Source organism: Scleropages formosus, chromosome 2, assembly GCF_900964775.1.
Source record: "Scleropages formosus chromosome 2, fSclFor1.1, whole genome shotgun sequence".
Classification (NCBI taxonomy): Eukaryota; Metazoa; Chordata; class Actinopteri; order Osteoglossiformes; family Osteoglossidae; genus Scleropages; species Scleropages formosus.
The window spans coordinates 2,842,147-2,858,838 of NC_041807.1; the positions used below are offsets into that span (position 1 = coordinate 2,842,147).

General features: G+C 46.5%; 1 protein-coding gene across 13 annotated transcripts in view; it reads right to left on the reverse strand.

Moving 5' to 3' along the window:
* Positions 1-2,544: 2,544 nt before the first annotated feature.
* camta1b (calmodulin binding transcription activator 1b) overlaps positions 2,545-16,692 on the reverse strand; it is a 292,596-nt gene continuing 278,448 nt past the window's right edge. For 4 of the 13 annotated variants that reach the window (XM_018758617.2, XM_018758618.2, XM_018758622.2 and 1 more), the window contains 12 exons: positions 14,311-14,525; positions 13,719-13,915; positions 12,595-12,673; positions 12,058-12,400; positions 11,277-11,803; positions 10,060-10,238; positions 9,265-9,508; positions 8,473-8,544; positions 6,824-6,844; positions 5,897-6,096; positions 5,586-5,660; positions 3,788-4,911 (listed from right to left, as the gene is read on the reverse strand). In XM_018758617.2, coding sequence (XP_018614133.2) covers positions 4,647-4,911; positions 5,586-5,660; positions 5,897-6,096; positions 6,824-6,844; positions 8,473-8,544; positions 9,265-9,508; positions 10,060-10,238; positions 11,277-11,803; positions 12,058-12,400; positions 12,595-12,673; positions 13,719-13,915; positions 14,311-14,525 — 2,417 coding nt within the window. In that variant the 3' untranslated portion in view covers positions 3,788-4,646. Of the gene's footprint in view, positions 2,805-3,787; positions 4,912-5,585; positions 5,661-5,896; positions 6,097-6,823; positions 6,845-8,472; positions 8,545-9,264; positions 9,509-10,059; positions 10,239-11,276; positions 11,804-12,057; positions 12,401-12,594; positions 12,674-13,718; positions 13,916-14,310; positions 14,526-16,692 lie in introns of those variants that run through there. The other 9 variants (XM_018758624.2, XM_018758616.2, XM_018758619.2 and 6 more) reach the window with 8 other exon arrangements.

The window sequence follows — 16,692 nt, forward strand, 5'->3', positions numbered from 1 at the left end:
CATGGTGAAGATTAATGGATGGTTCTGTTACAGGTAACTAGGAGCAATACTCACTCTAAAACTCTTCCGTCACTCTTCAGCTGGAATGGAAATTCAGCATTGCCTCTAAAATGTGTCCACAGCACCCACCCTACCTGCTTTTAACACATTACGCTCCAGATCAAGGCACCCTTAAATTCTGTCAAAACAGCGGTCCTTTACGATTACGTCACCATCCGTGGGTCTGAGCTGAGCTCTGCTGATGGTTCTGCAATACAGTACTGAACTTTCATGGACTTTACAGTCTCACAGAGGTGGTCCTGTCAAGTTTTACAGAGTGTTGCTCATCCCGTTTCAAGGGATGACCAGTCCCTCACACTATAGAGAGCTTCAGTGTCCTCATTTTATTTCTGTTTATTTATTGGTTTCTCATGTAGCATTTTTTTCTTTCGCTCCATCGGTCCTGAACTACATCATCTAAACCATTGCCTTCACCTGGGAATGGCTTTCTCTGCATCCCTATTTAGCGTGGTGCCCCCGTGTACCAGACTCCTTCCCTGTTTACGCTGACCGTTCGATCCATTGGGCTAGAGTTTCCATGGACAAGGCTTCTATTTACAACAACAACTTCAGATCCAGATGCTATTGCTACGCAGCCTTACATCGCAGCACAGATTTCTCATGTTCCAGTTCAAACTTGCCATTTCTTGTTGCAGTTTTTTTCTTCGGACGCCCAACCTACCCACACCATATGTATTTTGCAGCGGTTGGCCAATCAAGCTGTTTTTCAAGACTTTCTTGAAGGTGTTGTTCAAATATTTTCCTTTTTGCACCGTGTGGAGATCTTTACTTGTACTCTGTATGGCCGGTGTACCATTTCATTGTATTAAATACTAGAACTTTTTGTGTTATGATTATCTGCTCTGCTAAGATTTAAACTCATTTTTCTTGTTAAGCAATATAGCATTCACATTACTTGGCACCATTGGCAAAGAAGATTAAATTCTTGATAGCCCCCCCAAAAAAACAATAACAAAATAATGTAAACATAACTTTTTTGACTTTGATACCTTTGCATTTTTCCTAACGCTAAAGATTTTTTAACTTTTTATATCTGCAATAAGGTCATGCTTTAGCAAAATGTCCTTTTCAAGAACATTCAAAATAAAATACTCTTATAGTGAAATAGTTTGAATCATTTTACAGACCATAGCCACTAATGCTTCTTTATATTTTTTTGTATCTTTGTTCATGACTTAAATTTTCATGCACATAGCTCATTTTTATACCAGGTATTTACATTATATACAAAGAGTACAACCATTCTTCTTGGCCATTCAGACAAAACTATACAAATATTCTGTGTGTCTCATGCCGTGTTATTGTCCCCTTTTATGAATAAAATAATATATATTTTTAAATACAATCCCTTTCAGATTATTGTTCTTCTTTGCGTACCTTCAGCCATCTATATGTACAGACACTGCTCAGTAGTCAAAAATATGGATCTTTCTACCCACAGTTTCAGGGGTAGTACAGGGACCCTTTACAAAGTCTCTAAGAAGTCAAGGCAATGCATGTGATCTTCCCCTTGAAAGCCTTTCACAGCTTCCAAAGGTCGTTTAAATTAACGAAAATAACCATCAAAACCACACTCATCACAGAGACAAACTGTGCAAGATTCAAGCTCCTGCAAAGTAATCCTGAAGAAAGTATTGAAAACAAAAAAAAAAAAAAACAAAATAAGGCCAATTCAAAGCAAGAATGAATGAAACAGAAATCTGTAGAATACATAGAAGTCGAGCGTAAAATGAGTCAAGGTGGCGGAAGGGGGCGGAAAAAGGGATGATGCCACAAAGAACAGAAACATTTCTCTTGAAACACGCAAGACAACATTTGCCCAGAAACATGCATTTCTTCCTTTTTTTTCTGATTAAATTCAACAACACAAGACACACGAACACAGGCTAGCAATAAAGGCGACATTTAAGTAAAAGACCAATTAATCAATTTCAAATAACAAAACTTTTAAAAAGGGCAAAGACTATATCTAGGCCCCACCCCAAAACATTCCCACCCAAAATAAGAAAATGAGATGGGTTTAAAACCCCTCCCTATCTGTTTTCTTCCCTCCTACATTCGAGCATAGCCCAGCCCCTTGAGCTTGTATGACAAGGTGGAGGGCTGCTTGACAGGACACAATGCTTTCTGGTAATGATGCCTTTGTTTGACTGAGCACTGGATTGCATGTACAAATGGGTCAATGAACTATGACAAAGATTTTTGGTTCATGATGAGTTTTTTTTTATGTTTTTAATGGATTACTTCTAAAAATCACTTTAGAAGCAGGTCCCAACATGTATACACCTTAACTTCATTTTTGGAAGTTTTCTTCCTTAGCTCTGCATCTTCCTGACTTGATTGAAAGTACACTGGACTAGTCTTCTTCCACAATTCCGGATGTGTTTTTTTTTTTTGTTTGTTTTTGCTTCAGGAAAAAAATAATGAAAAGTGCAAAAGATGCCATGAAGTTAATGTTGTTTTTTTCCCCCCATATTTCCCCTGTATAGTTTTTTTTTTTTTTTTAAAAACTTGCCACTTTTCCAATCTGAAGTGAAAAGAAAACAATGCAGAAGTAGAATCTGTCGTAGTGTTGTAGTAATAATTGCAGTGTCTATCTTGAATTACTTCCATTTCTTTTTCCTCTTGTAAAATGTTGCTGGTATAAACTGAAAACAAAAAAAGAGTCTGGAGAGTGACGTCATATTGTGAGCGGGTTCTTCTGGGTACTCTCATGTTCCTTGGCCCTTCTCAATTCTTTCACTCTGGAAAACAAAATGGGACACATTTTAGTATTCATATGATAATGCCAAGAGTTCTGAAGACCAGCCTGTCAGATGTCAGACCAGTACGAGGGGAAAAAAGGAGACAGTATACAACACCGCGGACCAAGCTGCCAGAGTGGGGTGAATAACTATAATTTTCAAATTTATTTAGTCAGTACAGATATGGACAGGTTTCTTTCTTCATTGAAATAATTTCTTTTTCTTGATCTATTTCACATTATGGGTTCAGAGATCATCAACAACCAAGTTTATCAAACACAAAATGTTCAGTTACATAGGCCTGTCCTTTTACCTACCACCTTCAGACACTTCAGTCAACAGTATATCTGGTGTCTACAAAAACATCTTCAAGACAGTCAAATACAAAGTGAATATAAATGAGCCTTACATTTATTCATTTAGCTGATGCTTTTTTCCAAAGTGACTTACAAGGTTAAGCTACTCACAACTCTTTACCTATTTATACAGCTTGGTAATTCTACTGGAGCAATTCAGGGTAAGTACCTTGCTCAAGGGTACTATAGCTGGAGGTGGGATTGAAACCAGCAAACCAAAGGCAGCAGCTCTGCCAGCACTGGCAGTGATCCCTAGCCTTGTTACAAATGTCTTTCTGGTCTGTTGAACTTTATTGAGCTGTCCTGAATTGGGGATGAAAGACTTGCAGAAGAGATAATTGTCTAAGATATTAGCTAGTTCATCAAAGGTAAGTTGAATTGGGATCATGGTGGCACAGTGAGTAGTGCTGCTGTCTCACGGGGTTTGAGTGGTGCAAGAGGACATGGGTTTGATTCCTGCTCAGTCTGTGCGGAGTTTGCATGTGTCTGTGTGGGTTTCCTCCCAGAGTCCAAAGACAGGCTATTCAGGTTTAGCTGTAGTGTGTGTGTGATCCACTGATGGATGGATGAGTGACCCATTGGAAGCAGTGTAAGTCACCATGGTGAATAAGGTGTGTGGGCTGATAACACTACATAGAGTTCATCGGAGGTCACTTTGGAGAAAAGCGCCTGCTAAATACATAAATGTAAATCGGGATATCTTGTGTCTGACATGACCAGAAAAATAACACATTTAAACAATTTTTAAACCCACAGACATAAAAAAATTTGCTGGATGCTGTCCAAAGGAGCCATCAAGGTGAACAGAGAATGGTCATTTGCTTTGAAAACTCCGTAAGCCTTGCGTTGGACGCAGCCGAATTCACACGTTCCACTTCGATTTCAGTGGATTCAAGTGCTTTATGTAGTTAAACCCACGATGACGTATACCAAACAATTCCACGTACATGAAGATGCTTAAAGATTTACATAGCGTAACTGGCCTCCACCAGCATGTCGCATGGTGCCCATTCTCCTGCCACCGAGTGCGAGGGCGTCCTCCATACTGGTGCTTAGACAAAATGTGCCTCGTTGCAGGCCCTTTTCTTCAGTACCAGCTAACAGATACACAGGTTAGAACCTTGCCCCCGCATCCCCGAAATCTACAGTATCTCCGGTGCTACAAGAAGGAGGTAAGGAGCCACCCACATCAAAACAAGAAAAACAGCAGGCAGCCAGGCTTTTCAGAGAACATCCTGCCCAAACAGGAAGTGGCGTCAGTAACAGCATGCCTTCGAGTTAAAAAGCAAGGCCCATGTTCGTCGGTGTTCATGCAGCCACGTCAGCATCATTCAGCAATCCTCTAGTCCTATAATGTGCATCTTTACACCAACAAAGGGGGGAAAAATAAAAATAGAGCAGAGAAACAGGAAGTGCTTGGTAAGTGCTGAGGTGCCACTGTCATTCTCGTAGCTAGCTAACCACTAGGTCTGTCAATCAAAAGGACTCAATTCTTCTCTGGCTCCGGTCGGCAGCTATCATGCAAGCAGGCATCAAGCAAAAGTGGCAGAAAATGAGTAAAAGGGCTGGAGGAAGCAGGGGGAGCAGAGGGAGCAGGGGTAGATGGAGCGAGGGAGCGGGAGGGTATGAGGATCTTGGGGGGGGGGAGAGAAAGAGGGAGAGAGAGAGAGAGAGAGAAGAGAGAGGAAAGCACATACTGAGTTTCTGAGGCTGCACTCACCCGCTTGAACAGTCTATGGTCCATCAAGGGGCTTTGCATTAACAGTAAAACAATACCAGATAGCTATTAGCACACACTGGGCATTGGGGGAGAAGTGGGCAGGGTCGTGGAGGAAGGGGCGAAATACTACGAAACACTATCTGCATGTCTTACGGAACCCTGTCTTGAAATACAAGGGGGCTGTTGCCGTCTAGGGCCTCAAGCATGAGGGGGCAACTACTGCACGTCGGGAAACCTTTTTATACCGCGGATCTCTGACAGTTCAGAGAAGCGGTCGAAGCCTGACGGTCTTTGGCGGTGGTGCTCGTTCGGTGTGTGCTTACACATCTACTGGAGATGAACCCAAAGAAAGAAGTGCGATCCGCTGTTTTTATCGGATTACGAGACCTTATTATAGAATGCGCTGTATAACTGCGCTAACAGCTGTTTACGTGGTATGACGCCGAGTTTAACGCAAGGTATCCAATATCTGTAACATGCATTACTAAGAGGTATGTCTGATGTTAAACCATGAAGAAACAATGAGTACCTTTGTCCAGTTTTATTGCAAGCCTCTAAAAGGCTTTTCTTTCTAGTCCCTCGGATGTTAAAGTATATACATTTAGGCAAAGTGTACGAAGTGCACACCTGTGTTGTGGATCGAGAGCCGCAGAGTGGACGAGCAGTTGTTCCTCTTACCAGTGAGCGGTGCTGTGGAACACTCACCTGTGGCGACAGCGGCGCAAGAACCTCATGATCTTTCGTGCAGCCTGGTCCTGCTTCTTGGTGAGCAGGCTGCTTCTGAAACACACCGGGAGAGAGGCGGTGTACAACTGGGCCATCCCACTGCCTTGCTCACACATTTTCCTGCGCCGTGTTGCAAAGGCGTCGGTGTTACGGAAACACAAGTGCGCTGTTCGCGTGAGTCTACGGGAACCGGCGGTCGCACCTAAGCTTGCATGGCTACGAGAAACCGTAATTCCTTTCCTGACTGAGTTTCAGATGGTTGTCAGGGTAGCTTTGAGGAGCTCTAGTACCTGAGTTTGTGTTGCACCAAGGCGGCAGCAGCTGCTCGACGATGGGGCCTCAAACGACCAAACTCCTTGTAGCTGCGGTAGTATTGCTGTATCAGCACGGCAGCCCGTCGGCTTTGCTGGAACTTCTTCTGCTCATGGTAGCTGCGGAACTTACTCTGGATAAGGATGGCGGCCTGCGTCATCTTCTTATAAAGTGCATACTGCCATGGGACAAGAAGACAAAGGGGAGTCAGTGGGTCTAGACATGAATATCACTATAGAGCCAAAATTTCAGATTAAGGGAGACCAAAGAAAGACACACACCCCTCTAAACTCAGTTCAGAGTTTTATTTCAAAATCACCCTGAATTCTTGGAAGTCCAGCTTTTATCATATAACCATTTCTCTTTTACAAAAAAGTAATTAGAGAAATGTGAACTCGCAACGGTGGAAGTGCCACCCACGCAGCAAACACTGGCACGGGGTGCAAGGGGAAGTGGCTTTTGCCAGTACCTTCTCCCATACATGTCTGGTGGAAACATACACACTTCACACACCCAGAGCTGGACTCAAACCTCCCACCCACCGCAGCTCAGGACTTTGACATCCCAGCTTCACTTGCTGTGCCACCGTGTCACTGAGCTCGCAATAATGTGTATTAAAATGTCTTTGTAACTAACTGTTTTATCCCAAAGGGTCCTGCTCTCCGGTGGGTGTGGGGTTCGAATCCCGCTTGGGGTGCCTTGCGACGGACTGGTGTCCCATCCTGGGTGTGTCCCCTCCCCCTCCAGCCTTACGCCCTGTGTTGCAGGGTTAGGCTCCAGCTCCCCGCAACCCCGTATGGGATAAGCGGTTTCAGAATATGTGTGTGTGTGTTTTATCCCAAAGAACAAGTGCAACGTAAATGGAGCCTCAGAGCTGATATAAGGCACAAAGGACAACAAATTACCTTCAAGGCTATCCATGTCAGCTTGTGAAAGAAGGAGGAAAGGTGTTAAACATTAGCTGGAGTTGGGACACCCTCTACGTCATCGCTATACAATTCAATTTAGGTCGCAATTTATTCAAAATCTATACACCTGTTCCTCATATCAATACACCTACATCTGTACACCCATTCATCATTCTGTTGTGAGGGGGCTCAAAATGCCTTTCTTTTATACGGAAAAAATAATTCCTGGGAAAAAAAAATGTTGCTTAAAATTAATTAAAATATCAAAATAAAAAGTATATTACAACAGAGATATCAGCAACATAGTTGATATTTGTAAGAAAAATGCTCATTTATACTATATGTCTTTCAATGATATATTTTCATTTGTAAATTAATTATCAATAACTGCTTGTCCAGTGTTGGGCAGCAGAGGTCCAGAGTCTAAAAAAAGCATTGGGGACAAGGCAGGATAAGCGCCGGCTGCAAAAATTCGATGATCCGGCTATTGGATGTATTTGATATAATGACATGAAGCTCACAAGATCGCTGCTTATATCTTTCACTCTGAAAAGCACACAAACTTTGTGCTGTGAAGCATTACTAATGAATGTTTGATCTGAAAGGTACTTACCCTGAATTGCTCCTTAATGCCACTCAAGGGCCTGTCAGCTCCTCAACACGGAGAAGCAGGGAAGTGCCTAGTGACTTTGGAGCTGGCACACTTGTTTAATTGTGTAATTGCCTGTGTAACTCTTTGCGATTGTATATTTTATTATTCGTTATAATTTATTTTTTATTGTCTTCGGGTAAAGCTGCACCTTGTCACTTGTCACGTGTTACGTTGTGCGTGTCAATTTCCCTGCAGCGATTAATATTGATAATTAAATACTATTCAAAAATTTACACAACTGTATAGTTAGCGAAATAATAGCTAAATAATTGTTAGTTGCTTAACATTAGAAGTTGCTCTGGACAAAACCATCAGGTACATGAAATAAAAAAAAACAACTTAACTGAAGATTGTGATTGGTTGAGATTTTTCATGTAATAAGAAATAGGAATTACACATAGAAGTCGGTTTTGTTAGGAATAGTGATGCTGTCACGCGGAACACAGGGAGCCGAGACGTCTGAACCCAAGTGCAGTGTTGTTCGTTATACGTTGAGGGAAGAGGCAAGGTCTTAAAACCAGGGACAGGCGAAGGGTCGGTCGATCGGCGAACAGGACAGGAACGAGGATCCGTGGACGTGGTCGGAGAACGAAGCAAGGAGTCAAAAAACCGAAGATCGTGGACAGAGCAAGAGTGTAGTAACACGAGGAAGGGCGGTTGTCCCAAACGAGATTCCGCAACGGTACGGGAGCTGAAGAAGGTCTTTATAGGGTGAGTGATTACTCATGAGCTAGTGCAGAGTCAGGTGTTGTTGCTTGTGTTGTGGGCGTGGACGTGACGGATGCATAGTATGTGCATGCTTTGCAGAGCAAAAGACAAAAGTAGGCGGTCAATAAAATACCTGTTTCGGAAGTAAAATGACCTTATAACCGAACAAAAGTGCCGTTGTATGGCAAAAGGGTTTATATTTTCATGAGCTGCTACAATGGTTTCTCAGCTCCAGTGCTTTAGAAGACCTCTGGTATCCTCTACAGCTCCACTGCATGTGCCTTACCTGTTTGTATTTCCTGTAACAGCGCTGAATGACGGCAGCTGCTACCTCCTGTTGCTCTCGGAGCGGGCGCCCCTACGGGGGGAGGAGAAGTGAAGAATTTAGGCAGGGTAGCCATATACGCACAACAGTGGACCTCTGTAGTTCTATCTGTCTGAACCACGAACTGGATCCTCTGGGTAGAGCAGGAGAGGCGGTTTGAAAACAGTAACATTAAGGGCACCTGTCGAAGGGGAGCAGTGCAGCGACGATCACGGAGCTGCTGTACCTTCCTGTGGGTGCCTACCTTCAAGAGCTGGGGGAACAGATGCCTCGAGATGTCAACGAACAGCTGGAGACGCAGAGTACCGTTAACGCCACTTTTCGGGGGCAGGGGGGTGGGGGGCAGCAAGTGAATTTCAGGGAGCGGGTTTGGAAGCAGCCAGGAGAGCGCAGCAAAGGGAGAACAGCACTACCTCGCAGCCAGGCCATGCTCTGCTCAAGCCACTTTCCCCATGCTAACAACACTGGGCCTGGAGGCAGGTCCAGAGTCCGTACTGCACGTTTGTGTTCGTGTTGTTGCGATACACCCCAAGGAACTGACTCAGAGTACTCACACCAGCGCTCATGTACTTTGACGCCCAGAAAAAAGTTCCACCGAGAAGATGAAATTTACTTTACCGATATACCGGTAAAAAGGCAGAAAGTAAGTAAGAGGCAAGGAACTCTTTCAACCATAAACACCGACACCAGCAGCTCACCGTCACCGGTCCCAGTGTGACGTGTGAGAAGGGGCTCCTCGGAACCCTGCTGTACCTTATACTTGCGAAAGGCAGTCTGCACCAGGCGGGCGGCCTCATAAAGCTCCCGCTGCTCTGGGTCCGAGAGGGTCAGCTGGGCCAGGTCCCGCTCCACCTTGCTGTTAGAGGCGCTGAGAAAGTCGCTCCAGTCAGCAGGAGACGGCAGGCCCGGCTTCTCCAGGGGCCCCTCGTGCGCTGGGGAACCTGCTGGGCTGAGGCTGGGGTTGGAGGATGGGGTCAGGGGCTCAGTGTACAAGGACCTAGAGGAGAGGGAGAGCGTAAGGTGTCATATTAACGCATTTCTACAGATCCCATCAGACACCAGCCTTTCCATGCCTCTCTGTACTTTTCCCTTGAAAAGCATTTGTAATTACACATAACATACAACATTTTACCCAGGCGATTTTGTACAGAAAAGAAAGAATGTGTTATAACCTATTAAATAAAAATCTCGCTGTCATGTTCAGCTGAATCTTTGATATAAAACTGCACTAGTGTGATTGAAAACCACCAGGAACAGCACTCTATAAATGGTCAAATTCACTGGTTTGTATTCTGGGACTCTACATAGTGTACTGAACAGCAGATACCAGGCGCATATCCATTGTGGAGCTCCATATGGCGTACTGAGCTGTAGATGTGACTCACATTCCTTCTGAAGCCACACATGGCATATTAAATTACAGGCATCGCTTATGTTCGTTCTGGCATTCGGCGTGGCTTGCTGAACTAAGACATCGCGTGTGTTCATTCAGCCATTGCATGAGGGGCATGCTCTTAAGTGTGTTCATTTGCCCGTGGGAGCCCTCACCGTAGATGTATAAGGCTGGGCAGGTGCTCCACGTCTCCCAGGTAACTGGCCAGCCAGCTCATGGTGTTGCTGAGCCCGGCACTGTCCAGGGGCGACACATCAGTCGCCACAAAATTATCCCTCTTAATGCGCTCCGGCGTCGCTTCGATGATGTGCTCTGCCAGCGTCATCATGTTCACCTGAGAGGGGATCCGCAGACGATATCAACACGCAAACAATCCATTCAGAGCTGCCCAGAGCTGTAACAGGTCACATGACCTGAGATACTCATGCAAACAGTGCAGACCCATTTGCATAGGACTCTTTGCAGTGCGAATCCATTGAAAACACGTCAGGATTACGTCCTCCAGCGCTTCCAGCTTAAGATGAGATGTTCTTTCATGTGCTGCATGTAAATCGTCATGGCAGTGATAAGCATGTGCTCGCTGATTTTTGTATGCATATTATATGTTTTACAATCAGACGTAAAAACAATGTTTCATTTGGCAACGTGAAACAATTTTGAAGTGTCCCATTTCATGTACTACATGGGTTTGGTTCAACACCACACACCATCTGAAACCCCTTACCCCAAGTGGGATCGGGGTAAACCGGAGCCTAACTCGGCAACACAGGGAGCAAGGCTCAAGGATGAGGGGACACACCCAGAAAGGGATGCCAGTCTGTCGCAAGGCACCCCAAGCAGGACTCGAACCCCAGACCCCCCAAAGAGCAAGACCTGGCCAAACCTGCTGTGCCACCACTCCCCCCAATTGGTTCGACACTACGTTCGGAAAATTTTCTTTAAGCAGACAAAGCATCGCACTGCACTTGCTCTGATTTACAGAGGGAACTACGGGGAGGATATGTCCTTTTGTTGACTTTCTTTTTCAGTAATACTCTTCTACCTTTAAACGAATGTGGAGTGTGAACGTAACAACACACCGTATAGTGACCTTTCTGCGGTCTTTACCGGCAAGCGTGGCTCCGCCGGGCCGTCCGCACTCGGGTCTCCGCTACACTGTGACCATTCTGTGAGCAGACAACCAGCCCTGATCCTTTTTCTCTTATTCTCTTTATTTGTGTGCCTGAAATGCTTGCGCTGCCCTCAAAGTGCGGCACTCCGCTGCATAACGAAGCTAAGCAATAAGAATAATGGGAACATAGTGTCAGGACTGTGAACTCTGACTAGGAGTGGAATTTGCGACCAGGCCTGAAGGACCTGGAACGCCACTCACCGGCAGGCTGTCCATGTGGGCCAGGCAGTCCTGGTTCTCTAAGTCCTCCCTGTAGACTAACAACTCGCCGTCCGTCACCTCCCGCTCAGACACCGTCAATAGGCTCAGCGGCTCCCGAGAGCGCAGTCGGCCGGCCAGCTTCTCCTTAGCAAGGCTGCCGCTGCTGCCGACAGACCCCTTCCTGTCCGACATCCCCACCAGGCTCAGGTCCCTAGAGCTCCACTTTTGAGCTCTGTTGCCTCCTCCAGGCCCGCAGAGCGTCTCCATTTTGGTCTGCGGCAGCACCCCAGGGCCAGCCGCCTCCTCCAGGCCCTTGTCTGGACCTACATTCTCCGGAAGCAGGCTCTTGGGGCTTCCCGACACCTTGTGGAGCTGTTGCTGATCCAAGCTGAGGGGTACGGATGCTGCCTTGTCAGGCCGGGACTGGAAGGTCTCGGGGTTGGGCTTATGTTTCTTGGCAAGCGGAAGGTCCCTCTGACACTCGCTGCTGTAGTAACTGGAAGGTTCCGACCTGGGTCTTCTAAGGTCTGCGGAAGCACAACAAAGCACGCGCAAGGCTCAAGAACAGCATCCGTGTGCAGAACCCCAGCTGTGACACGGACAGTCAGGTACATAACACCCAGAGCACAGTGGCAATGGATTGGTCCTTTACTGGAGGTAGCTGTTATCACAGACTCTGACTGCTCTGGAATGATGTGCTTCATGCGTGGAGTTCTGGTAGCTCTCCTGCTCCTGCTCTCCTGTCCCATGAACCACACTACCCTCCCTGGAATACCCTCACCTGGGTTGAAGTTGGTGGCAGAGCTGATGCTGTCTGTGGTCCCGCTCTTTTGGCCACTGGACACTGCCAGGCTGTCACTGCTCCATGTCACCATCCAACCCTCGGAGGCTGGGCCGTCAGGGGCAGGAGAGAATGCCATGCGGGGGGTTGGGGGCAGTGAAGCAGGGGGCTGCTGCTCCTCCCGCTGAAGCTGCTCCAAGCACTCAGCCAACTTGGTGTGCCCACGGGAGCGTGCAATGGCCAGGGGCAGCCGGCCCAAGGAGTCCGGGATGGCCAGCGCTCGCCGGTCCCACTTATATAGCACCAGTGCAGCCTCCAGGTGTCCCAGAGCGCATGCCCACATCTGCAGACAGAACGAAGCCTCATGCAAAGGTCAGTGAGAAAACAGTTGAGAAAACAAAAACATGTTTAGCAAACATTACAAACATTCTTCTGGGTTTCTCTGGGGGGAAAAGAGTTTGATTTATATGAAATTATAACAAACGTAGCTGAACTCTATATACAAAGCAGCCTGTGAGTGTGGGTGCCTGTGCCTACCAGGGGAGTGCAGGAGAAGTGGTCTACGTTGAGGGGGTCCACCTCCAGCTCCAGGTCAATGCTGTCTACATGCTTGTTGCTGTAACAGAGAGAGAAAATGCAGCAGTGAGACAGAGGCCTGCGAGCAACCTGGCTCCCCTAAGTCCCTCGGCCCTTTGAAGGACAACATTCTGTTTAAATTTCCTCCCAGGAAAATGTGCACTGACCTTGTTGCTTCTCATACAGTAAGTTATATTTAGTATATTTTATTAAAAAGGCGGAGGGCGCGATGGCACGGTGGGGTGGACCAGGTCCTGCTCTCCGGTGGGTGTGGGTTCGAGTTCTGCTTGGGGTGCTTTGCGACGGACTGGCGTCCCAACTTGGGTGTGTCCCCTCCCCCTCCAGCCTTACGCCCTGTGTTGCCGGGTTAGGCTCAGGCTCCCCGCGACCCCCGTATGGGACAAGCGGTTCAGACAATGTGTGTGAGTGTATTAAAAAGGTGAGCTATATAAGTGAAGTTAGAAAAAACTGTATCTACTGAAAAATAACAAGGGCAGCATCAATAATAATAATAATACACAAAATTAGATTACTTTTCTTTAACACACCGCATTCAATACCCTTCCGTTGAACTGTATCTTAACACCCTTCATTGTGCGCATTACCAGCTAGTCACAATGACAGATAATTCATTATATTACAAAATAGACTCTAATTATCATTAAGAAAACCAAAGGACTGTGTAACTCAAACTTTATCCTGAATCAAGAATTAACCCAAGAACTGAATACTGTGTACCTTTTATTTTTGTATTGCATCCTCCCCAACAGGCTGCCTTAGAGCACTTACCAAAGAATAATTCTAGATTTACAGCAATAAGTGACGTGCGATAAGTTGTAGAAGTAATAACGACACATTGTTATGCAAAAATGATCTTAAACAGCTGAGAAGAGGAAAGGAGTTTCTGGAAATGTCAGGCGGTGATGCACACACCCTTGATCCCCATAAAATGCCGAGGGTAATGAGCTATAGCCAGCTACAGTAAATTCCTATAAAGCTCAATCTCTTGATACATTTAACACTTAACGCAGTATTACTGACATGAGATGCGACTATAAAGAGAGCTACATGGAACCAACTCTCACCGCCACTTTATGAGCGTCTGAATGAGTGTAGCGTAGCCCTGTGCAGCCGCCAGGTGCAACAGCGTCATGCCACGGAAGGTCTTGGAGTGGATGAGATGTTTGGATTTGGCCCAGCAGGTCCGGTTCATCATCTTCTCGCACACCACCACCACCCGGCTCTCAAAGGAGCTGCCAGCGGGACCTTGGCCTGCAACAAACTAAGAGTGGAACAAGAAGAAATTAAGAGGAAATGTAGTTACGCTGATTCCATCACAAAGTTTCCGAGGTTAAAACGCCATCTGACTGCCAAGGAATCATGAATTATAGGATGTGTATCGCAGCAAGCCTTCGATGGATCTGCCAGTAGAGAGTGCAAGACTGGACACAGCAAGGGTGACAAGCCAAAAATAGTTAAAAATTATCAGTATGTTGATAAAACGAGATTTTAAAGCATACTGATAAGATCCTTCTTTGGCGTTATTGACGAACGTAGGGTGTTGGTAATAGCTGCATGAGTTATTTTACATATGAGTGCAATAGTAAACAAGTCATTGTTCCTTATGCCCTCTTGCACTCGGAAGATGCTGCTAAAAGACCAGTTTCTTTTTCTCACCTGTGACTGACTTGCGCTGCCCCCGTTGCCCCCACTTCCACCAGTGCCACCACCTCCTCCTCCTCCCCCTCCTCCTCCACCTCCTCCACCCCCTCCTCCACCTCCTCCAGTCCCGGAGGCTCCTCCAGCCCCCTGCTGATGGAGGCCCGCCATCTCGGCCATCCTGCGTTCCATCTGCTCCAACCTCTCCAGGATGGACATTCTGAACTGGTTATCTGCAAAGCAGGAGAGACGTGATGGGGATGGTCAGTGTTCACTAGTTCCAGGTACTGGACAGCCCATTAACAAGGCATTCATAATACCTGACCCACAACCCACAGCTGGACACAGCTGAAGACCCACAGTGGGACACAATCAGTTGGACACAATGGCGACCAGTCATACTTGCTCATGCATCTCCACTCAGTCCCCAAAAAACAAAGTTACGTTGTGTGAAAAACTGATACAGAAACACTTGTGTGACGAATGCAAAAAATATATTTACCATCAGACCCATTCAGCTGGTCAGGCTGTGCTCTGCCATGAGAATGAATAGTCAGTGACTAGAAGTTACACAGGTAAAAACTTGCTTGAGCCTTAATCTACGACCAGAAAGTGAACACCACCAGCTGGATCCACATTTACTACTTGCTATGTGCAGTGTTACCTGAACCAAGGTCCAGGCCTCCAAATTTTGCCATTTAAAAGTATACTAGTCACAAAACTAGTCTACAAGTTAGACTTTATTTGACACCAGAAGAAAAGCGAAGACAACGATTTTGTCAAGTGGGCTTCAGAAGTACTGCTATTTCTCTAGTTTAATAATAAAAAGCAAAAACAGAATCCATGCCTGAGAGCACAATCCATCAGGGCTTTGCAAAACAAAAGCATGAATGGCTACTTGAAGCCACGTGGGGACTAGTCTACTGACAAATGTAGAAAAGCCTATCCAGCAGGCAGGCCCCGACTGGCACAGAAGATATATTTCCATTCTTTGGTTTTAAAGGCAAAATAAACAAGAGAACGTTTACCCTGGCCGGAATAGGGTCACCGGATCCTATCCCTGGAGCCAGGCCTGGGGGTAGTGTTCCTAGGCGAGCACCCGGTGGCGGGGCAGCCCAGGTAACCCGGCCGGGCTCAGCCCGAAAAGGCAACATGGGGGAGCCATGTGGGCCCACAACCCACAAGGTCCAACATGGGGGTTGGGTGCGATGCGTACCAGGTGGCAGGAGCGAGCAAGGTGGCGCGTGGCGTCGCGGCCCCTCGCGACAGAAACTGGATCTTGGCACATGGAATGTGACCTCACTAGAGGGGACGGAGCCAGAACTGGTGCGGGAGGTTGAGGGATACCAACTAGATATAGTTGAGCTCACCTCTACTCACAGTGCTGGTTCTGGAAACAAACTAGGTGGTTCGGGCATCTGCTAAGGATACCCCCTGGGTGCCTCCCTTTGGAGGTATACCAGGAATGGTCAACTGGGACGAGGCCCGAGGTCGGCCCAGGACCCACTGGAGGGATTATATCTTGCAGTTGGCCTAGGAATGGCTGGGGATCCCCCAGGCTGAACTGGAGGAAGTTGCAGGAGACAGGGCGGCTGTGCCTCTCTGCTCTCCCTGTTGCCACGGCGACCCTACTAGGACAAGCGGGAAAGAAAATGGATGGATGGATGGATGGATGGATGGCTTTAAAGGCAGCGAGAAAGAAAATCAGCACTTGCTATTGAATCTTGATAAGGATTACGGGAAATGAAGGAACAGTTGAGAGCTGAAGTTGGTCACAGAGACTGGGAATTCTGATATGTCCCTGTAAAGTACAAGTAGTAAACGCCTTCTAAAGCCAGTCATCACAAATTTTTATGGTTATGCACCCACTCGAGCGATGAACATCGGTGCATCAAGTAGATAGTAACAAACTAGGTTTACTTAAGAATCACGCCATGTCTCTTTCTCTTAATGTAATCCACAAATTGTATTTTTGCTGAGATGTGCGTCGCTTTGGAGAAAATCGCCTGCTAAATGAATAAATGTAAATGTAATGTAATGGTACTGATAGCCATGGGACTGAAAGAGGCATGCTGGGTAGTCTGCAGTGGTCTACCAGTGACTGCACTGGCACCCCTCTGTGAGGTGCTGTGAGGCCGTTTCCATGGCAACCTGCTGCCAAGTGGTATCTAAGCAACAGGAGCATGTGTGCAAGTTAGTGTTGTGGCTTTCGCAGAACTGGTTTGTTGGTGCATAGAAGGTGGCAGACACAACGCAGGAAAGACAGACAAAAGAGAAAAAAAAAAAAGAGAGACTGGCACACAGAGACCCCACACTGTCCATAGCTTACAGCTGTGCCCTTTGTTTCCATGCAAACACTGTACTACGCTTTCCATTCATCTGCGCTCTGTTGATCTTTTA